This window comes from Denticeps clupeoides, chromosome 11 (genome assembly GCF_900700375.1).
Source record: "Denticeps clupeoides chromosome 11, fDenClu1.1, whole genome shotgun sequence".
NCBI classification, from domain to species: domain Eukaryota; kingdom Metazoa; phylum Chordata; class Actinopteri; order Clupeiformes; family Denticipitidae; genus Denticeps; species Denticeps clupeoides.
The window spans coordinates 9049062-9076392 of record NC_041717.1 but is presented as its reverse complement, the minus strand read 5'-3'; the positions used below and the strand labels follow the sequence as shown (position 1 = coordinate 9076392).

The window sequence follows — 27331 nt, the reverse complement described above, 5'->3', positions numbered from 1 at the left end:
AATTATGAATTCTGTACAGTTCTTTTCCTTGGAAAACAAGTCTGATTTGTGCCTGGGAAGCTGTGATTTGTTGCTAGTGGCAGTGAAAGTCATAGTCATATCACTGGTAATGTCCTGGTCTGGGTCCGCTCTGGGCAGGATGAAGAGGAACAGGAGGAGGCTATCAGTAAAAAACTTGCCCTGCAAAAGGCCAAGGAGGTAAAGGAGGTCAGCCCCATATCAGCAGCAAACATGTCCATCACAGCGTAAGTCATTTTTCCTTCTTTCCCTCTTGCCTCTGCCTCTCCTGCACAGCAATGTCATTCCCTGAACTTATTTTTGTTAGTAGTATTAATTAGGAATTGTTTGCACTGTTTCTTGTATTCTGTTCTGTTTTTGGTTTGTTTGTTTGTTTTGTATATATGTGTACATTTTTGTCAGCATATTTTTATGTGTCCAATAATTTTGATATTATAGAAGAGTTGTCCACTACAGATAGCAATTTAGATGTTAATATACTGTACATTAAGCTAATTGAAATTTGTTTTGGAAGGTAATATACTACCATTGCTACCACTACAAATGAATATACTGGTAAATATTAAAAATATAATGCATAGCTATTATTCATAATCTCTAAAACAAATGTGTCATGCAGTGAATGTATGAATATTACTCTTATTATTGTGTTCATTATTATTCAGTAGACTATTACTAACTGTGCTCTAATAATTAACAACACACTTATGAATAATTTGCATACTTGTGTTAGCAAACTATAATAATGATATATCATTATATATTAATGATAATAACATATGTCTGGGCTGTGTGCCTGAACTAAAACATTTGGATATTTTTCTAGTTTCAACCCAATTTGAACTGTTTTGTGAATTAAAATGTATTGTCATTAAGCTAATTGTCTTGTCCAATGACAGGACAGCATTATTTGCTATAATTTACAACAGGACCCACATTTCCTTTGTCTACCTTTTTCATGGTTTTGTTTTTCAAAATGAAATGTTATTCTATGGTCTGTTATTACAAAGGCATTTTTCATCCATGTTCAGGTTTTTTATTTTATTTAGGTAAATAATACAATTTTACTTACAATGCTTTCTTTAAAAGTGAAGGTTAAATGTCTTTGTAAAAACAAAGTAATTGCTAGTTATGATTTTAATGCTTTTAATAGCTTTTTGCTTTTTTTTTATTGCTCTTGCTTTTTTCTGTTCCTTATTATTTGGAGTTTGTTGATGAGTTAACATGTTTTGGGAGAGTCAGGGACAGAGAGAGATGCTCTGTCTTCCTAACCCTGATTGTTCCCCAATGTCTTTCTGTTTTCTCCATCCTTTTATGTTTTTTTTTGTCATATCCAGTTTAGTAAAGCAATATCGAGGTACACTTTCTCGCAGCTCGACCCTCTCCAGCATAAATTCAGTGTGAGTTACAATTTCCTGCTTCTTCCCCTGTTTTATTCTCTTCTTCACCTCAATCTCAGTTCAGAATCATTTTTTCTAGTTCAAAATCATTGCTCGTGCTTCTCTGGCCACCCTTATGGCCGCAAACAAATGATGAATGGCAAGACAAATTAACGTATAAATTGAATACCTGTGTTGAATGTTCATGCTCCATTTTTTTCTGTTTATTGTGATTGTGTGCAATGGCTTTGCTTTACTCATGAGCTCATCAAAAGTATTGAATAATTTTACCATTCTCTTTTTCCTTGTACTCATGTCATTCTTTTTAGTGAATTGATGTTTATAATATGGGCAAACCTGTGAAGCTTTTCTATATGTACTTTTATATATGGCACTGTTTCTCTAAGATGTAACTGGGCCAGTAGTAGCTGGTGGTGTTATTGCTTAGTGAGTCAGCATTTCGTGGTCCTGCTGCTTACGTAGATTAGGTGTCATGAGTCTCAGTGGAAACGTTTAGTCTGCTACATACTGAGAGACTTAATGCAGTCAGTGACGCTTGGGATAAAACACGGTCAGAATTTCCCTCGTTAGTGACTGGGATGAATACTTTATTCTGAATGACTGGTACATGCGATTTAATCCCTTGTAATGCACAGGTATTTAATCCCTTTTAATGCACATGTAGTACAGTCATGTTTAAGTCACCATTCCGAGGGAGTTACGTACTGCAAGACAGAAAAGTGCTACCCCTAATGTTTATCATAGCCACCTAAATCAATTCATTAATAAATATACATAAATATCTCTATAACATTACATTAACATTAATGCTGTATGTTACATTAATGCTGTGTATCTAGTGACTGTTTATATGAATATTGGAACAAAACCTGCACTGCAGGTTAATACATAAACATCAAAGTCCCATGAAAGTGGGATAGTACACTTTCCCTGGTTCAGAGGTGATGTTCAGGGTACTTAATAGTGGAAAGTCCTTTATTTTTAACAGCATAGCATACTGTACAGTATACCATGTCTTATTGTTCTATAATGTACAAGAACAAGACAAGTGAACAGACCAATAAAACATCCTGTAATTTCTTTATGGCTGTATAAATCTCCCTTGAGTCAGTATGCATCTAGTATTTATGAATAGTGTCTAGACATACATAGTGCTGTATTATTGTACCTGTAATCAAGAAAGTATCCTGTACTTGTTAGTTTGGAGATTTGCCACTTTTGGTAGCAACAGGTACATTGATTTCTTTGTATTCAACCACCCAAATTCAGTTATCAGCCATTTTAATAGTGTCTTCAAAAACATCTGAAGTCTATTTAAATAGGTAACAAAAGCTGGGCCCATTTCATCTGGGATTACTGATTTTATGAACTCTAGAGGCTTGTCATTTTGCAGTGAAATACCAACGTCTGGGTGTGTCTCCTTTGTCTGCTTTAATTTCAGTTTTCCTCTCTGTGAAGTAAGTTCTTTGGGATCTCCATCTTCTGTGTTTCCCCAGTGTTTCCTCAGTGTGCTTCTTTTGTAATGCTTCTTTCCATGTGTTCTGCCTCTGGTTTTGTCTTTTTAGGAAGAATCATAGTCTTGTTCCCCTCTTTGTTTTCCCTGTGTTGCCGTTTGTGTTTTAGGAGTCATGTCTGCTCCCCAGCCCATCACTTCCTGAGGTAAATGTAATATTTGTAAAAACAATGTCGAACCCATTTTATGACAGATGTTGTGTCCTTGGTGAAGAATGGACTTTTGTCTCATCTTCATTTTCATCATCTGTATTCTGGCTCATTTATTCCCATTCTCATCACTGGTTGGTTGCAAAATCACTGTGTTGAAACTGTGTTTCAAAAAATGAGTGGGTAAGTGTATTTCAGGGTCAGAGTGACAGAAATGTAGAGTCGAAGGTAAACATTTTGACAAAGGTCATCACTTTACATCAATCAGCCATAAGATTATAACAGGTGATTATGACAGGTGAAGTGAATGGGTGGGTGGGATATATTAGTAAGTGAATTTTTTCACCTTGAAGTGAATGTGTTAGAAGTAAAAAAATATAAAGAACTTTGACCAGAGCTTAATTGTGATGGCTAAGAAGTGCTTTTCGCCAATTTTATAGTTGTTGCAGTTCAAATTGCTGAAAAAGTTCATGTTGGTTCTTTGTCAGATGTACTGTGTCAGAACACACCGTACATCACAGTTTGTTGTGTGCCCACAGTGATCTGTGTCCACTGCCAAAAGTGCATAAAATGGGTACTATTAGAACAAGACCACAATGGACACTACTTTGAACACCAAAGTGCTAACCAAGTACAACCTTTCATGGAAATGGGATTCCCTGATCAAATTCTCCCACACCACCCCTCTGCTACGTTCCCTCCACTGGCTCCCAGTAGCTGCAGGTTCAAAATACTGATGCTGGCCTACAAAGCCAAACATGGAGTAGCACCATCCTACCTCACAGCCCTTATTACACCTCGCACTGCACCTCGTTTACTCCGAGCCTCCAGTACTGCTCGCCTGGTCCCTCCATCTCTGAAGGTAAAAGGAAAACATTCATCTAGACTCTTCTCTGTCTTGGCCCCTCGGTGGTGGAATGAACTTCCCCTCGAGGTCAGAACAGCTCAGTCACTGAGCACCTTCAAACGACAGCTCAAGACCTTCCTCTTTAAAGAATATTTAGATTAAATTGTAATTTTCTTGTTGTGAAACTTTGAATAAAATAGATGTATTCATAGTTGGGGTCCTAGTGAACCGGAATTGATCTCTTCATCGATGGTAACTTGAAAGCACGTTGTAAGTCGCTCTGGATAAGGGCGTCTGCCAAATGATGTAAATGTAAATGTAAATGTAAAATGTAAATGGAATAACATGTGCCCTGCCACACTATAAAAATGCTTCAAGAATGGCTTGAAGAACACTTGAGGTATTCACAACTATTCCAAGTTCTCCTGATTTTGAGAATTGAGATTGAGATTTTCAGATCTAGGTATCTAAAGACTGTCCTGCTGACTGCCGAGGTCTAGTGGAGTATATAAACCCATGATTCAGAGCTATTTTGGTGGCAAAAGGAGGCCTACTCAATAATAGGCAGATGTTCATAAACTTATGGCTGATTGATATGTATAAAACCACTATGGAACTTGTCCTGGTCATTCACTGAATGAGGTTTTCTCAACCGTTCTCAACATATTCTATGCTAATCCAAACCTAAAATGCCGCTGTTGCTAAGATCAGAGGTGTGTTCAATTGTAGAAAAAAATGTGGGTCCATTTGTGGGACAGATTGCAATTTTTTGTGTAGTGAACAAAAGACAAGTAACAGTGAAGGAGTCTGACCATTCTCAATGATATAGAACATGTAATAAATACACAATTCTTTACATGGTAAGGCAAAATTGTTTCCTTATGGTCACACACCTGGTCTAGTATAGGGTGTAGTTTGCAGGGACACAGTTTTTTTATGCATGAAAGATCATGTCAGACTACAGACTTTCCATGGTGAGCTTGTTTGGGCACATCCATTAAGACCTTCTTTTCTCATTTAAAAGTGTCCTGGAGCACCCACTCATCTTTAAATTATGGAACATGCAGTATTATGCATGAAATGGGACTCTCTAGGCTACTGACTTATGAAAGATGAGCCTGATTACTAAAATAGGACTATAAGAGAGACCAAAACAACAACATGAAATCAGTGTTTCTTTATCAATGTTTCACTATCTACTATTCTGCACTGTATTTCTGTAGTTTTCAGTTTGCAGATAATTATCTAGAGCTTGATTAGTTGGGTAATTTGTGCTGCCAAGTGAGAAAACTGAAACTGTGAGACAGTGGGTCCTCCAGGGGGGAAAATGCTGTTGTAAAAGTTGGTCTTTATATGGATGGGAAAAAGAATTTCACTGGTGGTCATTCCTTACCGGAAATGTGGTTACAGGGTAGATGTGATCCTGTTCTTCCAATGTCATGTTGCATTTTTTCTCTGCAGCAAAGAGCAGCAGAAGTCCCTGAAGATGATGTCAGTATGGGAGCAGCGCACCACACGGATGCGCAAGAACAACCTGAAGAATAGCTGTGAGGTACTGTTCAGTGAACTGGACCCTGAACAACAGCGCCGCATCTCGTCCGCCCTGCACATCCGTCCCGATATGAAGACTCACCTCGACCGGCCCTTAGTGGTGCAGCCACGCGACGGCCCAGTCAGCCCTCACAATCTGTGGGACAAGCCCAAGGAGGGAGGCACACCAGAAGATGGGGACATTATGATGGAGCAGACACCACATCCTCACAGGCACCACCGAAGTCGGGACAAACCCATTTGTAATGAGACCAATGAGAATGGGGAGACAGGTAACACCAAGGAGGGCAGGCATCATGTACACCACAGTCGCAGCAAGGACCATGACAGCTCCCGCTGCCGGGAGGGCAAGGATGACCGAAGTAGGAGCAGGGAGGGGGGCAGGAGGCATCATCACCAGAGTTCAGTAGATGAAGGAGGGGGCACTGGGGAAAGAGAGCACCGACATCACCACTCTCATCGGCAGCCAGGCAAGGGAAATGGCATGGTAAGCAGTGGAGGGAAGAGCAAGAGGAGGTCCCGACACAATCGTGATGGGGAGAGGTGCTCCCAAGTCGAGAATGGGGCAAACGGTGAGAGGGTCCGCCACAGACCGCGAAGCAACAAACCCCTCTCCACTGTGGATGGGGAGGAACACAGGGAGAACATCGTGAGGGACAGCAGCAAGACTCACGAACACAGGTAAGACCTGCAAGTGTCATTTTTTATTAATACAGTATCCATAAAGGCTCTTAAAATCCTATTTTAGACATATCTATTGAAAATTCTTTTATGCCTTGCATCCATGTGTTTGCAGATGTTTCATTATGAGGCACACATTATGCCAACATTATTGGCAATTTAAACGCTATTTAAAGAAAGATAAAAATAATGGGTGGATGGTTAATGACTTTTCATATATGTTAAAATATTTAAGTTTACAAGGCTGAATGAACATACAGTGATAAACTGCGATGTGAATTGGACTCAATGGGAGAAGTGAGAATGAAAAAGAGAAGTGGAGACTGGATGGAGCTGCAGTGGGTGGCCACTTTAATTTGAAAAAGTTTACAATGCTGATTATACACGTCACAGTTAACTATAAAAAATGTCTACATAACAAAGTCCAAATGTAATTTTTTAACATACTATTTAGTCTGTGCTCTGATAATGACTTTCTGATAAAAGAATGGGATTTTTCCTTATTAGTTTATTTGTGTGGGACAGGCTCCAAGATGCTGAGGACGAGTCTTTGGGTGTACCATCCCAGCAGCCTCCAGCAGCTCATAGGTGGAGGGATGAAAAACCAGAGGACTCTGATAACCAACGAAACGTGAATAGGACGGCTCAAATTGGCTCACCCATCCCTGTCACTCTGACCTCACCGCCTGGAGAAACCACCCTTATCCCAAGTTAGTACTTGTGATGGTGATGTTGGGACCTTGTGTGCCACCAGAGTCCTGGAAGGGCCACAGGTCTGCACAATCAACACCCTTTGCTGAGCTTTTTTTATGTGTTTCTGTCTTTCTATATACCTTCTTCACAGTGAGCAGTATAGACAGTGAGACCGTGCCAATAAACCAGGAGAAGAGAAACCTGGACGATTCAAATTCAAACCAGACAAGCCCCAGGCCAATCCTGCCTTACAGCTCCATGTTTGTCTTCAGCCAAACCAATCCGTGAGTTTTGGACATTCTTACAGTGCTGTATTCTCCATTGCAGTACATTATACTGCATTAAGGTAATTTAGTAGATGCTTTTATTCAAAGGACATGGACATAAATGAAGATGGTGAAAGTGATGCTTCATTCATAATTGTATGTGCAAACTAGTGTACATTTTGGAAGAGGAGGTTGCTTGCATTATTGTTTCACTAAATATGCATGAAAATGTAAAATTTTCTCTCTTGCTGAGTATGCAAATTAATGCCAGACATTGACTTCAGAATGCACCTTGAAGTCTCAGTCAGATGTCCTCTGGCTCTAATTTTTTTTGCTCAGAGCCTTACCTTGGTTAATTCAGAGAGTAACTTTGGCAAAGGTTTTCAGAAACTCTAAGAAACCACAAAAGGTCGGGATGAAAACAGATTTAAATGCATTTTTCCTTGAAGAAAAAATGCATGACAAGCTCAAATGCAAGTTCAGTTCTGGTTTTTAGCTCTTCTAAAACACCCAGCTGTTAGTGCTACTGATTCATTTCTGAACAACAAATGACTGGTACAGAGCAGATAGGAACCAGGATCCTGCACTTGAGAGTTGTACTTTTTATTTAGAAAAAGAATGTGCATATTATTCAGCACAACAGGCAGAGAAGGACCAAGCAGAGCAGCAAGATAAGTAATGGAGAAAAATGCATTCCGTTTGATTTTTAATTTTTTTTGCCATCAGTGTAAGGCGACTGTGCCATTACATCGTGAGCCTGCGTTACTTTGAAATGTCCATCCTAGTGGTCATCGTCATGAGCAGCATTGCTCTAGCTGCGGAGGACCCTGTGCAGGCCAATTCACCACGGAACAATGTGAGTCACTCACATGCGACAAATTATTTTCCATATCTCTTAAACACGAGCCCACCTGTAAAGCCCACCTTGATCTAATTCCATCTGTTTCCTAGAAAAATAAGTGCTAGTAATTGTTAAAAATTTCAGTTAATTTTCCCACAACATAAAACTACGTATATCAGTATTCCAATTAGGCTAATTTTTGGCATGATTGACTGTGCATGTCTATGCAGTAAAGATACAAAACAACTGTGTTTCTGTGGCCCTGTTGATAAGTATTAACAGCTCTTTGCTCATCCAGGTTCTGAAGTATTTGGATTATGTCTTCACTGGAGTTTTCACATTTGAAATGGTGATTAAGGTAAGTAAAGGGCTAATGATTAGGATTAGCATCTTTAATTTAGACATGATGGGCTCGACAAAAGATGGATCGGAAAACCTTGAGGAGGTTTGCTTTTTGCCTGAATGTAATCTGCTCTTACTCGTTTGCTTACTTGTGTTTTCATGTATATCATCAGCACTTTGGTATACATTAACTTGTCTTCATTTTATCCACAGATGGTGGATCTTGGCCTCTTGCTCCACCCTGGATCTTACTTTCGTGATTTGTGGAACATTCTGGACTTCATTGTAGTCAGTGGAGCACTGGTGGCCTTTGCTTTCTCGTAAGTCTTGTAATTACTTTCAGTAAAAGACTTCTGAAGCGCTTGAGCTGAAGAGCAGAACTGTTCATGTGTTGGGATTTTGTGTAGTAATTCCTATTTATAGATATTTCCCAATATTATCAAGCTATTACACCATATGAGGCTTGAGCTTGATTTTCCCACATCTATTCTGTTTAGTATTTTTTTTTTACTGTTCCAAGGTTTTTCTCTGACGTTCAGTCTGGGAAAATCTTGGAAGGCTGTCTTAAATTACAGTTTTGGACTTTTTAATTTTCTCCTGTGAGTATTCAGGAGATTTGTTAATAGTTTCTTTGAAATAAAAATAAATAAATAAACACAAAATCTAAAAAAAATAACATTTTTTAGTATTTTTTGCTTTGCAATGTCGCATTTGATGGTTTGTGCAACATGAAGTTGTGTCTTTTTTCCGTGTTATTGACTAGAAGCTCTACCTTTATTTCTTTGTGCCTGGATTCACATGAAGGAGCTTCATGGGGTAATGCCTCCTCTCTCTCTGTCTGTGTCTCTTATGTCTCACTTCCTGTGTGCATTTGTTTCTCTTTCCTTGCTGCTTGCCTGTGTGAGCCAGCAGGGTTTATGTCCATTGTCCATAGGCTAGAGCTTTAGCATGGGATGTTCTGTGCTCATCCATACTCGCTCCTCTCTGTATTCAGTCGACATAGGTCCTATCATTTCACAACTCACCTGTTTGCCTCATCACTTACAACTGAATCATTGCACTAGAAGATGTGTGTGTGTGAATGTGCGAGTATGTGTGTGTATGTTCATTTGTAACATTGGCTCTATTTGAGTTTTAATAGCTATATAAGCCTTTTAAGTTAAAATATAGATTAATCTGCAATTCAGCAATATATTAGTGCTCATTCATCAACACTTTTCATGCCTATAAAATGAAATGTTCCATTGCTTCATGCTTAAAAATGTTCTGTGTGCCTACTCTGTGTATAGAACTGACAGAATGGTAGTCAGGTTTACACCAATAGCCCAGAACATTGTCTGGACGAAAGAAAGGGCTTATCCTGAGTCATCAGCGATTCAGATGTATTAAAGTATTTCTGTGCAGTTCTCCCCTCATGTCACCAGGGTTCACCTTGGTTCATCCACCCCGTGAGCATCTTGTGCATTGAAATGCACATAAAGGTTCTGTGATGACTCATACGTGGTCAGATCTTCAAAGATGCTGACTGATTCTGATGTAGCAGCATGGTACATATCACTGCGTTCTACCTTGAACATCATATTCTGAAAGTATCTGTGATGGGGGCCTTTGTGCTTTCTCAGAAATTGTCTTCCTAGAATATATATGTGTGGTACATTCAGTTTCAGATGATCCATTTTGCTATATATTCTCTCTGATTTCTACTGCAAATAGCTGCAAATATTTCATACAGTAACTTTTGTTAGACATGTCACAGACAACCCAAACGTCCTCAAACTTTGAAGGACTGTATTCAAATTTGTGGTACTAAGGTCTCATTGAGTATGCACTATACAGTTTACCTGAAAGAAATGCAATCAAACAAGAAAATGTTGACCAGGTCAACACTGTTGCATTATTTGACCATCTCTGAACATCTACTGCTAAGTGGTAATGTGTAATATTTTTGTTCAATTTCAATCTCCCATGCCAAGACTATGATCTCATTCATTACATATTCCACTTTTATGCTATATGGGCTATATAATTCTGCATTATTTATTCTAATGGGAGTATAATTAGCTTCACTAAGGGGTGAACAAGTGGATGTTTGCATTTGCATTTGTCTTAGCAATATACTTAACATCAATACAATACAGCCTTGAATATCATCATATCATTTTTTATCACAAATCTTCAGACATAAGTATAATATAAATGGTAGTCCAAAGTGAGGTATCAGCATTTGAAGATTATCCCATTCCAATTGTTTTAACCTTCATTCAGATACTGTTCTTCAAAAGATTTCATACAGTATGTAAATGATAATGCAGGCATTTCTTTCTTTCTGTCTGAGAAGTAGCCGTAATTTTGCTGTGTGCTTGTTTTTGTTTGTTTTTTTTATTACTGTTCTTCTTTATTAGATTGCACCAAAGCGTGACCAGGTGGGGACCCCCCCTACTCTCTTCCATTCTTTCTTAAATGCAAACTCCCCTAACTGTACCCCATCCCTTCTTTCTCCTGGTCTTTTTGACCAAGTCAGGGTCTAAGAAAAACTGCTCTGATGGCTTTCAGCAGAAACCTCTTTGTCACGCCCATGTGTGTAATTTTCTGTAATGGATGAGGTGGTTCAAGCTCCCTATTGTAGATCAATGCTATAACTTTCCATATCGATGATGAGCTCTCCTGATGGGCAGATTTCTTTCTGCCGGCTCAGGCCAGGTTTCTTGAGCCATCAGTAAGGAGGATGATTGCTGCACATCCATGTAATTAGATGCTTCAAATTAAATGGGACATTAGAATCCTTCAAAGTCCCAGTAATTTTATAAGAATGCAAATATGTCTTGAACTTGACTATGGTCTGAAGGTTACAACAATTTGTATTCTTATAAAAAGATAAGTATTTATAAGAGATCTAATTTGCTGTCAATATAAAAAATGGAACCACTCTCATATTAACAGTATTTTAGGTTAAGGTAAATTAGTTAATTACAGATTAGTTATATTTACGAGGTCCAAACATACAGTGACTTTCTTGAAATATATTGTAATTTTTCAAATGATCAGCACACATTCAGTATTATGTAGTTTTATATGCATTTTGTAACATTGGTTTTCTTTGGATATTACATACATCTTATTGCTGTGCTGAATATTTGAATATTTATGTACTGTATATTTATGTACTTAACAATATATTTTGACTACACTGTCATGTGTGTGACAATATAGTCTGGCCTGTGACAATATAGTTCTGAACCAGCAGTTTTCAGAGGTTTGAGAGTCTTTGAAAGCTATCAGAGTGTGAGTGTGTGTTTGTTTTCTTTCTCCTTTGCATTTATTTTTTCTGATGCTAAACCACTAGGCCCTACTTACAGTGAAAGCATGCTAAAATAATGTGCATCAGACTTGCATGCCAGTGTGCCAGTGTAGAGAAAAACTTCTCCTTGATGACGTCAACATACATTTGATTCTTCAAAAGTGGCTTGTATGTTTACTATTTTAGTCTTATGACAAAATATATCTTAAGAAAAGAGAATGTACATTGCAGAAGTCCTAATTCAATTCCATCCAGATTTATTGCACAATTATTATTTACATACAAAATATTGCTATTAAATTAAAGAGATGGTTAGTGCTTTGTTTTCCCTTTTAATTTATTGTATTGTGTTTTATTTATTTACGTTACGGTGTTACTGTAATAGTGGAATTTTCTAAGGGGAAGATGATACAGACAATTTAACTATGCATTGTTGACACTCAACTGCTGCATAACTTTTGCATTAGAATATGAAACATGAATCATCTGTGTAGCAATCTAGGGCAGCTGCAATTCAGAGGAATTTAAAGTTTTTTGATAAAATCAACAGAGCACCCTCTTGTGCATGAGAACGGTTGTGCAGTTAACAGAAATTTGTGAATATGAGCCTTTACTGGAAGCAGTAGTTTCCAGGGTTTAGAGAAAATATTCTTAATGTTGACACTCATGGACTGGGTTTGCTGGAATGTTGTTTTTTAATGAAAGGAAAAATATTTCTAGGAAACACAAACAGCGAATAGTTTGGCCAGTTTGACCAGTGCACAAATGATTATCCCAAGGCTACTCAAGGTCAGGGGTTGTTGACATCTTTCATGTCTGCAATATTTTATATAAATATTACGTTGTATATCTGCTCCAAGAATTTAGATGGATTAAAGGCACTATTGTTCATATAGGCATCAAACTATCTTAAAAAAAATCTTAATTTGGGTGGTCTGGCTGTCATGCAATGGACCTTCATCTTCAGATGCCAGCCCTAACAAAACCGCTTCTAATGTAATTCTGCCTATTATGACTAATATTCTGCTCTGTATAGTCAGGGAATAAAATGTAGACTATTGGTATGTCTGCTGACCAACCACATAAAGTTCAAATGGTGTAATATCTTTTGAAGAGTTTTGCTCTGGCAAAATGACACACTAAATGAACACTGGCAATTAAAAAAGAAACTATTTTGGGTTGAGTTTCTTTTATATCACTGGTTGTGTGTTATTCTGCTGAAATCTGATGCACAATGTGCGAATAAGTTGTTTGTTTCCTCTCCTGCATGTCTCAGTTATGCTTCTGGAAAAATGTCCTTGTAATTCCAACTTCACATCTCATCATCATGAAGAAAATAATATCTGTATTACATGCATGCACGAGTTTCATAATCTGTATAACATCTGTAAAAACTCATGTCATTGTGACCCATAGTACCTGTCTTGACCGCCTATATCACTACAAAGCATGTACTCGTGTGCAGTTTACTAATCCATCCAGGGGTTTCCATAAATTTCAGTATGTTGCTAGGGATGGATTTTGCAGGTGTTTGTTGTTCAGGTTTCTTGTGTTTTTTGCAGTTCATTACATTTGTATTCCACTACTTGATTAATTAAATGATTAATGGAGTAGTTCGAAATAGCTTTATCCATTTGCGCAAGAGGACACTTAAATATTGGTGACAGGGCTGGCTTTTGTCCCTCTTATGCACTTTTTTCAGTAAAAGAATGATGTACATCTCAGATGAAAACAAAGTGTGTAGCTACAGAAAAACAAAGTGTCTAGTGTATCATAGTGGCTTTTGATATTCCTTATTAAACATATATTCTTTGCCATCCAAGTCCAAAGTCTGACCAGATTTATATTGTTTTTGACACATGTATAAAAACTGTATAAATTAAGAGTTCGTTGCCGTCTTGTGCATTTGGTTGTACATTTGGTAGAAACAACACCTTTAAAATTAAATCCATATTTTATTCCCTTTCCTTTGTTCTTTGTGAATGGCTTTATAGTCCTTATATCTTAAAAATAGTCTCTTTGTTCTCAGTAAGCAATGGAACACTCCTGTGGGGATAGTCAAATGGGTGCTGATATTGGACACAAATGTAGTTTTTACACTATGTTACAGTTAATTTATTGCTTTCTGTAGAGGAACCAAAGGAAAGGACATCAACACCATTAAGTCTCTCAGAGTGTTGCGAGTTCTGCGCCCACTGAAGACAATCAAACGGCTGCCCAAGCTTAAGGTACTTTAAGGAGAATAATCTGAATTTGCAAGTATGAAAATAAAGTGTTTGCCTGTCATGTGACTGTTATCCACCAATTAACAAACATTGTACTCACAATGAAACTGGAAATGATGGTTAATGTTCATGTCGGATCCATTTTGATAATTTGTATAAATAACAGTGTGCAGGTCAAGACATGAACATGGTTTGAATGAAGCCTGTGTAGATTGGGTCTGGTATTTGGCATAGCAAAGCATGCTACCACATAATTTGCAGCCAGTATATTAGCGTTATTAGCTTCATTAGCTTGTAACAATGATATAATGGTTTTTTTTTCTCAATTTTGTCCATGTATGACAATCTGAAATGAAAAAAATAGTTAATTGTATTGATTAGGTGTTTTGCCATCAATTTTAACTTGTTGTCAGAAGGTAAACCAATATGTGGTCCTACAGGATAATGTTATGGATGTCTTCACACTCCTATGAGATGAATATTTGCATTCCGAACATTTTAGTTCACCAATGTTGGTTTACTCAACCATCAAATTAGCATACCACAAGTGTGCGACTCAGCCACTTGTGTGCATACATACAGTTTATATGTGCTTGTGTTTGTCCTCAGGCCGTGTTTGACTGTGTGGTGAACTCCCTCAAGAACGTGCTCAACATTCTCATCGTCTACATTCTCTTCATGTTCATTTTTGCTGTCATCGCCGTGCAGCTCTTCAAGGGCAAGTTTTTCTACTGCACCGATGAGTCCAAAGGGCTGCAAAAGGATTGCAGGTACTGTGCAAAGCGCTTTGAAGAATCTTTAACAATACCTTTATTTGCAGGGCTAAAAGCACAAACCTGTTAAAGAAGAATTATGGAATTCAAATCCTCAGCCTGTAACTTTTGTTGACTAGAGCCTTACAAAGACAGGATTGATAACATTAAGGTTCCATGATAGATCTGGTTGTGAAAATATATTAAAAAAATTCTAGTTTGCCCAGTGATCTGACACTAGATCTGAAAGCTTCTCAGAGCGCAGCTTTTACTTTCAACCACCAACATTAGGCTGACTATCCAATAAGCCAATCACAGATGTTGAAGGGGCGGGCCAAACAGATTGATACAGATCCAGCAGTCGCTCCACCTGCGAATGTATTTTATGTTTATCATACTGCCAGCACAAACTGTAAGTCATGAATAGCATGTTTATGAATCCTCGGAAAGACATCAAAGAAGTCGATAAAGGAATAATGAATAAATGACGCTGGGGTTGGATAGAGGAGCTAGGTAGTGACGAAAAGCTCTTTGGAAGCTGGTGCCAAAATCTCTGGTAAACAGGAGCAGGCTTCTGCACATTGTGCACACGCATCCTCACATATCTGTCCATTTGAGGCAGCATGCCAGCTATAGCATTTTGCCATAGTTAAAAAATGTATCTCTAAGAAGTTAAGTTATATAGTTTTAGCTTTCTGTTTTGCATTTACATTCTATCATTTATTTAATAGCAAATTGTTTTGAATAAACTTGTGATTGTCATTATGATACAGCACAGAGTGACACACCATGAACTGTTTCCTCTGCATTTAACCCATCTCCATTGGTGAGCAGTGGGCAGCCATGAAAGGCACCTGGGGAGCAGTATGTGGGGCCAGTACCTTGATCAAACTGGGCTTTTTAATGTCATGTCTGAATATTGTCTATGTATTTCCACAAAATATTTCCACCAGAAATATAATTTATAAGCCTACTTTAAATTGCATTGCATACATAGTGCCCCAACCTCTGCTCATCTCCTGGGCATGGAAATAATCTTCTTAAAAACTTAAAATAAATTTAATAAGAGTGGGAACACATACACGGGTATGAGTGTTGATGAAACAGTGACTGGTTCCCTCACTGACTGACTGACAACTGTTGAAATTATTGAATGAGTCTTTTTAGACATTGTAACTGTCAGGGTTACATTTACAGTATCATTCCATCTTGTTTTGCTTATTAGAGGGCAGTTTTTGGACTATGACAAGGATGAGGTAGCAGCTCAGCCACGGGAATGGAAGAAGTACGAATTTCACTATGACAACGTGTTGTGGGCTTTTCTCACGCTCTTCACTGTGTCAACTGGAGAAGGATGGCCAACGTGAGTGACACTGGAATGTTTTAATATACTACTTATGCATTAGATTCTATATGCATTATGTTATTGACTACATTTGCTACTGACAATAAACCATTCTGGAAATAGCTTTTTGATTGAAATGAAGCCCAAATATGTCAAATGGTATTGTATTTATGAACTAATTTGAATCTTGTATTTGTTATATTCATATTGCACCTATATGTGAGTCGTTGTACATAACATTTAGAATTATAATAGAATGATATTGTACATCTGCAATTTTTTTCCTTTGTCAGTAGTTCAGATCCGCTACAATGAAAGCCCCCACCCCAGCTTCATAAACATCTCTTTTTATCTCACACGAAGCAGCCTGCAGAGTTCAAAGTCACATTGTGCTTTGATGTGCTGCTCCTTTAAAGTGACTGTGGAGAAGCTCTAGTAAAAGTGTCGTGTGCGGGTACACAGAGTCTGGTGTTGCAGGATGTGAAGCCCAGTCTATATGTTCAGAGAAAGTGCTGTGCTGGTGCTTCTAATTGGCCTTGATTTATATTGCATTTAAGTAAAGTGAGCAAGCTTGACAGGTCAGTGCGCCTTAGAGTGTCGCCATGGCATTTTCCCACATTGCCCATAACTCTTTCTGCTCTTTTAAGACATTTCCACCCTCAATGAGTTCATTTAATTAAGCATGTTATTTTAAAAAATCAACAGTGCATAGTATGTATAAGTGATGAACTGGCTAGTTTGAAGTTTGAAAATTCACAGTCCATGACCTGGGGGACTCAATGATCTTATTTTAATTTAACGTTAGATATTTATCTGCAGTTCAGTGTTTATTCTTGTTGTTTTTTTATTGGCTGAGAGTGTTGAGTAGTCATGTCCCATGAGAGGCTACAATGGTTAGCAACTGTACATGTTCCTTCTGTATTGTTTAGGGTTTTGAAGCACTCAGTAGACGCCACGTTTGAAGACCAAGGCCCCAATCCAGGATACCGGATTGAGATGTCCATCTTTTATGTTGTGTATTTTGTGGTCTTCCCTTTCTTCTTTGTCAACATCTTTGTTGCCCTGATCATCATAACCTTCCAAGAGCAGGGGGACAAAGCCCTGTCTGAGTGCAGTTTGGAGAAGAATGAGGTATGACTCACATTAATTCATTTGGCAACCAAAATTTCATCAAAATTTACCCAAACAGAAGAAATGCATGTAGTTAGTTGAAAGATGCACACACTGCACTAACCTGAGGGCAGTTGTGAGGATGCTGTCAGCTGACTGCACATGTGGGTACCCAGACGAGTGAGCCATTGTTGACGAGTTCCTATATTGGATTCGCTCCCACCACCCAGGAGGCAGCTGAGCCAGTGAGACGTACCTGCCTCAGTTCTTCTGGGACCCCATTAGGCAATCACAGCCGGGTCTATTGAGCCATCCAAAAATAAATCTCCCCTGTCCATATGCTCACTCAACGTGACTCACCAACTGTTGCAGAGCCATTTATCAGCAACATGCAAGCCTCCGCAACTAGGATGCTGTAGTCAACGTTGGGTGGCCATATTGCCAAATTCATTGTCTTAATTTAGCGAAACGGCTTTTGTGCTCCAAATGCACCATTGTCCTCTGTAATCAAATTACACCCAGTCTGCCACCTCAGCATGAACACTTTACGTTGACAGCTTTGTTTGTTTGTGCTCTTTGTGATATTAAACTCAGTCTCCTTTGTGCCATTTACAGAGGGCCTGCATTGACTTTGCCATCAACGCTAAACCCCTGACCCGTTACATGCCTCAGAATCAGCAGTCTTTCCAGTACAAGATGTGGAAGTTTGTTGTTTCGCCTCCCTTCGAGTATTCCATCATGATCATGATCGCACTGAACACAGTGGTGCTCATGATGAAGGTACATGCCTTGTCATTTCCAGTGTTTTCTCAAGGAACAATTGTAACTTTTGGAGTGTAATGAAACAGTGTACAGTGTCAGTGTAATGTAATGGATGTGAAAGCTTGTATAACCACCCTTTTCCTTTATCACAACAGCACTGCTTCACTCCATCCTTTGCAGCTATTTAAAAAAAAAAGTGTCCAAACTCTCCCAGAATCTTTTTGTGCATGCAAAGTGAGTGTCAGTGTACTAAAGTGATATCTGATATATCTGGTTCACTATCAATATTGTGAACCCTTGATGCTAAATAATGTTGCTACAGAGTATAAAACATAGAACCCAATTTGTTTTAATGCTTATGATGCTTTTTTTTTTTAAAGCAAAAAATATGCAAACATTTTAGCAGAGCACCATTTAGCAAAAAGAGTGATTTAAAATAAAAATAATTGTGTATTTTAACAGTTCCATGGGGCACCAGATGCCTATGAAGCCATGCTAAAGTACCTCAACATTGTCTTCACCGCCCTCTTCTCATTGGAGTGTGTCCTCAAAATCATTGCCTTCGGGCCCTTGGTGAGTCTTCTGGCACCTGCAGAATATTCAGAAACATGAAGTAGTCTTGTTTGTGACTGGTATTACAGAGATTAGAAATCAAAGGGAAGGCCTGCTGTGGTCTACACCCCCCTTTCACTGCCAGGTGATATTAAATAATCCCCATAATTCGTCTGGTTTGCAGAATTACCTGAAGGATCGCTGGAACGTGTTTGACTTTGTGACTGTGCTGGGAAGCATAACTGACATCCTGGTCACGGAGATCAACGTGAGTATGCAGCGAAGGCTGAGAACGGCCTGACACAGAACTGAAAACACACATTCAGGCATGTGCTTTATATGATAGTGTTCAATGCTCCAGTGACTTGATAGGCAACCCTGCGATTCAGCAGCAGACTGGGCCCTCTCAATCCTTAATAAAAACAGGATAAGAATTTGTTTAAAGCTTAGATTCAACATTCTAATGGCTATAATTCTGCAGCACAACAATTTTAGATCAGTTATATCTTTAGACAAGTGTTGACAAGTGGTCTGGGGTTACAGTGAATTATAGCTCTTCTTTATTCATGGGACATGCAAATATACATTCTGCATACATGTGTATCTTTGTGGCCGTTTATGTATGTTCTCATGTTAAGCTGTCAGTTTTTGCTGAGTATTCTGGTAATATTCTCTGTATGTGCATTAATGTTGTCTACTGGGTAAATTCATATGGCTATGCAAAAAGGACAGAGATGTATTCTAAATGTGTGTTTGTGGCTTTCTTTACATGTGATGCTTGTTCTTCTATCTGTCCCTGTGGTTCCTCTGTGTTTTGTTTTTTTCCACTCTCTCCCCTCTGTCTCTATTTCTCTTCTTGTTCATTCAATGTCTACACTCGCTCTTCGTGCCCACATGACTAATGCGCTGCACTTATAGACTACGGTGAGTAACTTTTCTTTTTTTTTTTTTTTGGCTCCTTGTTCTTCTTGATCTCTTTAATGAAGTAAATTGGACGTTGAGTCCCATTCATAGTGAGGTCAGTCTTTTAATCCTGGCCCAATAAATGAATGTGCACTCTGTTGTGTGTTCCTGCAGGACCGGCTCTTAAACCTCAGCTTCCTGAGACTCTTCAGGGCTGCTCGGCTCATTAAGCTGCTTCGGCAGGGGTACACCATCCGCATCCTTCTCTGGACCTTTGTGCAGTCCTTTAAGGTAACGTAAGACTTTTCTTACATTATTTCTCTCACAAATGGCAGAACAATGTCAGTGACATGAACATGACAGCTATCTTTCATAGGTTTGCAAGATATTTGCACAGAGGACTGTCCCTCTTACACCATCATTTTGCCCAAAATACTAAAATGTGTTTATCAAATGTTCATTCTAATGCTTTTAAGGACCAAATTTTTCAGCTTTTTTTGGCTATGTTAGATAGACCATGAGCACCATGAACATGACTGGCACTTATATGCACTTGTATTTAGTGCCTACAATGATCAGAATTGAGCATTCATCTAATGTGTAATCTAATGTAATAAATGGGTGTTTGTTTTTACTTTGCTTTTTCAGGCCCTTCCATATGTTTGTCTGCTGATTGCTATGCTGTTTTTCATTTATGCCATTATCGGAATGCAGGTGAGATGATATGAGATAAAATCACAGCTACATATGAACATATATTGTTCTGTAAACTGTACAGTCTGTGGCTGGAGGAGAAATAATATTCTGATCATCTACATCCATACATGACTCTTCTGAATGACAAATAACTTTTCATAATCCTTGATGCTGTATGCCAAGCTCATTAGGCTATTATTAGCAGAACTAATGTCTGAAATATGAGATGTGATCAAAACCCCAATAAAGTTCCTGGGTGGGGCTCCCAGCTCCGACATCATCTCGCAGTGCATATATCATCCTGCAGCTGGGGCTGGCTGCTTTTCTGATCACATCCTACAGACTGGGTTTGTTTGACTGAAAATGCAGCTCCATCCCTTCCAGCACTAGCTCTGCCCTGGCACTGTGTAGCTGAACATAAAATTAATGGAGGCCCCAAAGAGCCGCAAGTGAAATGAATTGGGCTGTTATGCCCAGGGCTGTGGGTGGTTCAGAGAGAATGGGGAGGAAGAAAAATAAAATTGAGAAACAGAGTGAAGGAAGCACAGCCTACATGGTTGTTATTGAGTTCTGGAAAAAGAGTGTATGAAAAAAAAGAGAAATTGTATTTGAGAATTAATTTTAAATAGTAATTATACATGTATTGGTATATTCATGGAACACTTGAATAACCATGATTTAATGGAAAATTGTGAAAATCGATAAATGCCATGTACTGTGTGCAAAAAGTAATTGATTTCATGTTGTAATTACTAATTTGCAGGTTTTTGGGAACATCGACCTCAATGACGACACTGCCATTAATCACCACAACAACTTTCGTACATTCCTGCAAGCTCTGATGCTCCTTTTTAGGTTTGGTCATTCATAAAGACAGATAATATATATCCTGTACATTTACATATTATAATGTCATGAAAACACTGACATATTCTGATAAGTCACAAAATTAAAAATATTTCAGTGGCCCCTGTCAAGTGAGCAGTGCCTGAGAGCAGGAAAATGTTTCTAGAGCTAGCTAATATATGCTAAACCATCTCCAGCTCTTGTGAGAATCGTTGACAGGGTCCATAGACCACCTGATAGGATAGTGCAATTGTAACCTCACTTTCTGGAGTGGGTGTCAGTGGTTGTGTTGATGCCCTCCACTACGGTTGTTATGTATTTTTTTCCCGGTTTCTGTAGCAGTTCATCCCTGAGGGCTTTCCCTCGTTGGGAATCTGTATCTCTTCGCATGGCCAAGCTGCTTCTCCTCCAGATTTGTCTTTGCGCGTGTTGGGTGGGTGCTGGAACCCTGGGTTGGGACGATTAATTAGCTCTGCAGACGAAGGCCTGCCTACTGTCAGAGTGCTAGCCTCTGCATCCCCCAGTGAGAGCACATCTTGTGGTTTATCTGCACAAAACACAAGAGCTGTAACGAATCTGCGCCTTCAGTGGGGGTTCTCTCAGTCAGCCACGCAGCGCCTTGTGTTCTTCGTCCTCGACACTTTAGATGAATTTCCCATGCATCTCTTTATGGTCATGCTGAGCCAAACGGCTCGTGAATCTGTCTCACATCCCACCATCGAAATGAATCTGCAGCTCTGAAGTGCCGCCTAGAGGATCAGTGGAGCTGATGCTGTGAAGAGCATCTCACTGCAGTTTTAATGAGGTTTTCATCTCCCTCACAGAAATTATTGCAATTTGCCTGCAGGCTTCTGAAGGCTTTGCTTTACCCTATACCAATTTTAGTTAATAAATTAATAAATGCATAATCTGTTCTCTTCAAACCAGTTGTTTCCAGAAGTAAGATTGCTCAGATTTTTGTACCCCCTTGTCCTGTGCTTAAATGGTGGGGCAGTGGTGAAGGAAGCAGCCCCGTATTCAGAAGGTTGCAGTTCGAATCCAGATTTACCAAGGTGCCACTGAGGTGCCACTGAGCAAAGCACTGTCCCCACACACTGCTCCCTGGGCACCTGTCATGGCTTACCACTGCTCACTAAGGGTGATGGTTAAAAGCAGAGGACACATTTCATTGTGTTACCGTGTGCTGTGTTGCAGTGTATTACAATAACAATCACTTCACTTTCACAAGAGGACATCACAAATCCCTACTGTAGACATGTCAAGACTAGGACTGTACTAAACCAAATGCACAGATGGATTGTCAGTGCTTTAATCTCCCTAGGGAAATATCTCTATAGATTATATTATAATAGACTATAATAACTAAATAGAATCATTAATCATTTTTGCTCTAGTTGTATATATTTATACTTTTTCTCTTCCTGTGTTAATGTATGCTTCCATTTTATTGTAGGAGTGCAACTGGGGAGGCATGGCACGAAATCATGCTGTCGTGTTTGGGTGCACGTCCTTGTGATAAAGCATCAGGCATCAGTGGTGATGAATGTGGGAGCGAATTTGCATACTTCTACTTTGTCTCCTTCATCTTCCTCTGCTCTTTCTTGGTCAGTTTTCTCATTGCACGGAAAACTCACTTTCCACTTGAAAAATGTTTGGTCTGGTCCCTCATGTGGTTGTCTTTTCCAGATGTTGAACCTCTTTGTGGCCGTTATCATGGATAACTTTGAGTACCTCACCAGAGATTCTTCAATACTGGGGCCTCATCATTTGGATGAGTTCATTCGGGTTTGGGCTGAGTACGACCCGGCTGCCTGGTATGTTTCTTCTGTGTTCTGCTTAGACCAATAGTCCTTTATATTGCAATCTAAAGTTTGGTGACACATTAATGAATGGAAATTGTTACAGGTTGAGAGTTTGGCCATGAGAATGTGTTCAAATCAAAGTGACTTGAGTCTGTTTTCCCTTCTGAGGGTATAGCACAGTATAGGCTACAATATATCAACAGAAGCCTAGGAGGTGCCTTCAACTGTCCAATAGCCACTGTTCTCTTAGAGTTTGTCCTTAAGTTTGTGTCATATCTGCTTGTTCTTTTTGCAGCGGACGGATTTCCTATAAGGATATGTACAATTTGTTGCGCATTATCTCGCCGCCTCTTGGCTTAGGAAAGAACTGCCCTAATAGGGTAGCATACAAGGTTGGCAACCCCCAGCGATCTCCTCCAGTTGTGGGCTCTGTGTAGCAATGCCCAGAGAGCTGAATGATTGAATGGCTGTGCATCTACGACCCGCCAAATACACGAGCACTTGCCCTTCCAGACTGGCTTTGGTAACTGATATGGAACAAGAAACAAAGATTTCAAAGCTGCCAAGTGGTAGAACTCTGCCAGGTTTCATAAATCTATATATATATATATTTGTAAACTATTACAGATATATACATTCTGAGTCTTTGAGGTGTTTTAATTCTATACAGAATTATTAAATTCACGCTGACCTGCAAAGGTTTTTCTTTTCTTTTGTTTAGTACGTAAGTAATGTAATTTAGCAATGTAAGCCTTTGAAGCCTTTGTTTCTGTGCACCGTGTCGAGAATCCCCACGATGTCTGTTAGCATGCAGAGGCAGACATCCTTAAAACAGTGCCGCCATTCTGTCATCATCCACCCCTTGTGTAACTCCACTCAGACGTCACTCCTCCCATTCCATGTTTCTCTTCAGGGATCCGAACTCTCCAGATCCTCGTCCTGAAACCTTTGGATCCATCTTTGTCCCTTTGGGTCAAGATGGAATCCTTATCCATGTCACTTTTGGAAATCTGAATAACAAAGATTTCTGTTTTCTTTTGTTGTTTTTTTCCTGTTTCTCTAACTCCCCATCCTTCTCTTATTTGTTTTTTTTTTGTTTTTTTTTTGTCTTTTGGTTTTCTGCTCTGTGAAGTGGCCGTGTGAAGTACCTCGATATGTATGAGATGTTGCTCCACATGTCCCCGCCCTTAGGTTTGGGAAAGAAATGTCCACCAAGAATCGCCTACAAGGTAGCCCTCCTTTGCAAAATCCTTTGCTCTCCTTGTCTTCCCACTGGCTTTTCCTTATTATTCAGCCAATCTCTTCGCTGTATTGTGTTTTGTTTTTTGTTTTTTTTTTTGCTAATGCTCTTTTTTTTGTGTGTAGCCCTACCTCCCCATTCTATCTTTCCTCCTTTTCTGGACCATTATGCCCTGTGTTATGTTCCTTTGATAGAATTTGTTTGGTGGCAGGGCTCAAAACAGACTATGTATTGGAAACCTACAGTATTTAAGAGTATAACTGAATATCAGAAACAAAACTGTGTTTTGCTTTATATGCAATCATCTTTCCCATTTAAATATTTTCCTCATTCCACATTGCGTAAGGGGTTTTGCGTCTATCATTATATGCATATTGTGTATCTCTGTTACACAGATACAGTTCCCGTTCTACACTGTAAAGCAAACAAAATATCACATCTGCTATAAATACTGTTGTTAGCTGTGAAAAACAACAGTCAATCACAGTTTCTAAAATTATGCACTACTGTATATAGGCACGGTTCCTCTGTTTTTCAAAGCTTAGTTTTCTTTTTCTTAACCTATTGGTTTGTTCTACAGTATTGACCTCAGCCTTGCTGGTATTATGGCTTGTTAGCGTCTGTGGAGCAGTGTGTTTGGCCTATTTTGATTTACTCCATAACAGTTTCTGATTGCACCAGATCTCTTTTATATCTGCCTTAATCTGCTCTCTCCTACACGCCCCTGTCTTTACCATCCTGCTGTCTACTTTTTCCTGTCTGTCCGGTCTACTCCAGAAAGCGTCTTTCTATCTCTGTTTCTTACCTTCCTTCCCCATTTCTGACTGGTCTGTTTTTCTCTTGCACTGCTACTGCTAGTACATGTATGCATTTTTTGCTCAGGGGAGCTCAACTCATTCAATGCATTCAACATTCATCACGATGAAATCCATTCCTCACAGTTAAAGAACCATCCACAGACAGTTGACATGACACATTTAAAAGATTTGAGTATCAGATCAACTTTTGGTCACCAATTTTAAGTGACCAATGCTTCAGAGTTGAGCTCCCAAGGCCTATAAAGCACCTTCATGTGTACATGCTTAGTCTCTCTTTTTGTCTCTCAGTGTCAGTCTGTCACCAACGCACCCCTGGCTGCAGACAGTAGCCTTTAGCAGTGAATGTGGATGTTCGAAGCGTCTCTTACTCACTCCACTTTGGATCAAACTTTTTGTGTGCTGTATACCCCCCAAAAATGTAATGACATTATAGAACATAATGACATTACATTAAAAGCCTAACATTTATCATGGAATCTCATGGCGGTGTGAATAAAGCTTCCGTTTTTCTGGTCAGCACACAGACTGTTTCCTTTCAGAGTGAATGATGTCCTCGGCTCGTTTTCCGGCTGTGCGAAAGGAGTTTTTTTGACCTTCTGTGTTTTTTCCTCCCCACACCCTTTGTCACAGCGTCTGGTTAAAATGAACATGCCAATAGCAGACAACAACACTGTTCACTTTACTTCTACCCTTATGGCACTGATCCGCACAGCCTTGGAGATCAAGCTGGCATCAGGTAAATCTTTACAAGCTATTTGGAAAACAGTTTCCATCTTTAACAGTTCTAGTATAATTATTGTATTGTAACATAACGTTTTGAAATTTTGTAGCTTTTTAGAATAATACATGCTTCAAAATTATACATGCATGCATTTTTATTTAGTAGATTAGAAGCCCAGAACTTTTTCTCAGAATGAACTGAACCAAGACAAAACACATAATACCACATTTTAAGGATCCCGCATTTTTTTTGTTAATGGAGTTTCTTCCTCTGGTCCCATTTGGACTCATTAAAGTGTTCTCCACTGTGCTGTGTTTATGTCTCCCTGCTGCACACTGGGCTAATGGTACCTTCTGCGTTTCTCAGGCTTCACTGACTACTATTTCTCTGTGGCGTTACGCAAAGATACGCTTCCTGTACATTAAACTGCAAATGTCTGGAACTTCGAAATTTTACTGTGAATTATTTTACTTTTTAGAACCGTTTACAGTGTTACAGTTCAGTTTGACAGATGCTCATAGAGTAAACTTTTCTTTTTCACCCAGGGATGGTGGCACAGCGGTTATGTGATGCTGAGCTGAAGAAGGAGCTTTCTACAGTGTGGCCAAACCTGTCCCAGAAAACTATGGACTTGCTGGTGACCCCACACAAACGTAAAGATTTCTTCGATTAGCCCTTCATAGACTATTGTCTATTTCGGAAACTACCACTTGGTATTGTTAGGCTTTTTCAGATCATTTTCTTTTTTCCCAGGTAGCTGATTTAGCCTTTGTGGTTGTTAAACAACAGGAAAAGCAGCAGAAGTGTAATTTTGAATAATCATGCTTGTATTGCTGTTGTATTGTTTACTTAGTAGTACAGTGACATCTTGTGGCAGGATGATTTGCACTTGATCTCAAGAGATTGTAGCATCAGATAATCATGAGAGCATAATCTCACACAGAAATGTTTTTATTATAAATACTTCTTCATTATTCAGGAATAGCCCACCAGTTTTATGTAGAAACTGTAGTAAAAATAGTAAAAATCTCTCGCATCAAAGCAAATCATTTCACTTGTCACTAACAGCTAGAGTATAAAAGACATATTACATACAAATGTTTAAATAAGGGGCCAAAGAGTTAATACTGGTAAGTGTCCAGAGTTCAGCAGTCTCATGGAAGAAATGGATTGAACAGATTTTGGATGGATGGGTTTAAGAGTGAAAAAATGTTGTGAATGTAGCCTTTGCCTCACTCTCTATTTCTCTCTCTCCCCCAGCCAATGAACTAACTGTTGGGAAAGTCTATGCAGCTTTGATGATCTTTGATTACTACAAGCAGAATAGGGCCAAGCGGCTGCAGATGCAACAGCAGCAGCAGAAAGAACAAGCAGCAGCCGAGAACCAGGTGAAGCTTGCACTGCACTGCCGAGTCCTGCACAAACTCATAGAGGGACACAGACAAGCGTCTCCGAAAGAGTGGAACGCAAATTTACTGGTTCTCTCCTTTACAGAGCAAAGTTGGGGCACTCATCAAACCCATCCTTCCCTTCACTCACATGCAGGATGTGAAGATAAATAGTGTGGACTGTCCATACGAACTACAGTCTCAGACCAGACCCAGCTCCACCACCCTCAACAACGGCTGCACACAGTAAGAGGAGCTTCTCAGTGTCTACACGTCACTGGGTTTACATCAGTGTACTTCCAGCTGAGTTCTTGATGTTGTCACGTTAACAGACAAACCCACGACGGCACTGCGAAAGGATCCACAACCTGGGTTGCTGAGAGAACTCAGAGGCCAAGCAAGCGGATCTTACAGAGGGGCCAATCAGAAGATTTTCCAGATGCCAGCACTGCTCAGGTATTGCAGTCATAAGCGCTTTTATAGAACAGATTAGCAGCACATCGGAAATTCTGCACCACGTTTGACTATGACAGAAGGTTTTAAATGTTTGTGAGTGTGTCCTACTACACTGT

The 27331-nt window shown here is 39.2% G+C and overlaps 1 protein-coding gene across 22 annotated transcripts in view; it reads left to right on the top strand.

The window, feature by feature from the left end:
• cacna1ba (calcium channel, voltage-dependent, N type, alpha 1B subunit, a) overlaps positions 1–27331 on the top strand; it is an 83002-nt gene that overhangs the window by 45606 nt on the left and 10065 nt on the right. For 3 of the 22 annotated variants that reach the window (XM_028995622.1, XM_028995625.1, XM_028995637.1), the window contains exons 18-47: positions 139–245; positions 1356–1418; positions 3042–3077; positions 5389–6159; positions 6667–6869; positions 7004–7136; positions 7845–7974; positions 8258–8317; positions 8515–8621; positions 9106–9117; positions 10704–10724; positions 13731–13827; positions 14434–14594; positions 15802–15939; positions 16851–17052; positions 17647–17811; positions 18256–18366; positions 18530–18613; positions 19264–19269; positions 19423–19539; positions 19897–19962; positions 20708–20799; positions 22244–22394; positions 22477–22604; positions 23725–23821; positions 25281–25386; positions 25917–26024; positions 26632–26759; positions 26866–27005; positions 27092–27215. In XM_028995622.1, coding sequence (XP_028851455.1) covers positions 139–245; positions 1356–1418; positions 3042–3077; positions 5389–6159; positions 6667–6869; positions 7004–7136; positions 7845–7974; positions 8258–8317; positions 8515–8621; positions 9106–9117; positions 10704–10724; positions 13731–13827; positions 14434–14594; positions 15802–15939; positions 16851–17052; positions 17647–17811; positions 18256–18366; positions 18530–18613; positions 19264–19269; positions 19423–19539; positions 19897–19962; positions 20708–20799; positions 22244–22394; positions 22477–22604; positions 23725–23821; positions 25281–25386; positions 25917–26024; positions 26632–26759; positions 26866–27005; positions 27092–27215 — 3864 coding nt within the window. Of the gene's footprint in view, positions 1–138; positions 246–1355; positions 1419–3041; positions 3078–5388; positions 6160–6666; positions 6870–7003; positions 7137–7844; positions 7975–8257; positions 8318–8514; positions 8622–9105; positions 9118–10703; positions 10725–13730; positions 13828–14433; positions 14595–15801; positions 15940–16850; positions 17053–17646; positions 17812–18255; positions 18367–18529; positions 18614–19263; positions 19270–19422; positions 19540–19896; positions 19963–20707; positions 20800–22243; positions 22395–22476; positions 22605–22887; positions 22985–23724; positions 23822–25280; positions 25387–25916; positions 26025–26631; positions 26760–26865; positions 27006–27091; positions 27216–27331 lie in introns of all 22 variants that reach the window. The other 19 variants (XM_028995642.1, XM_028995623.1, XM_028995636.1 and 16 more) reach the window with 17 other exon arrangements.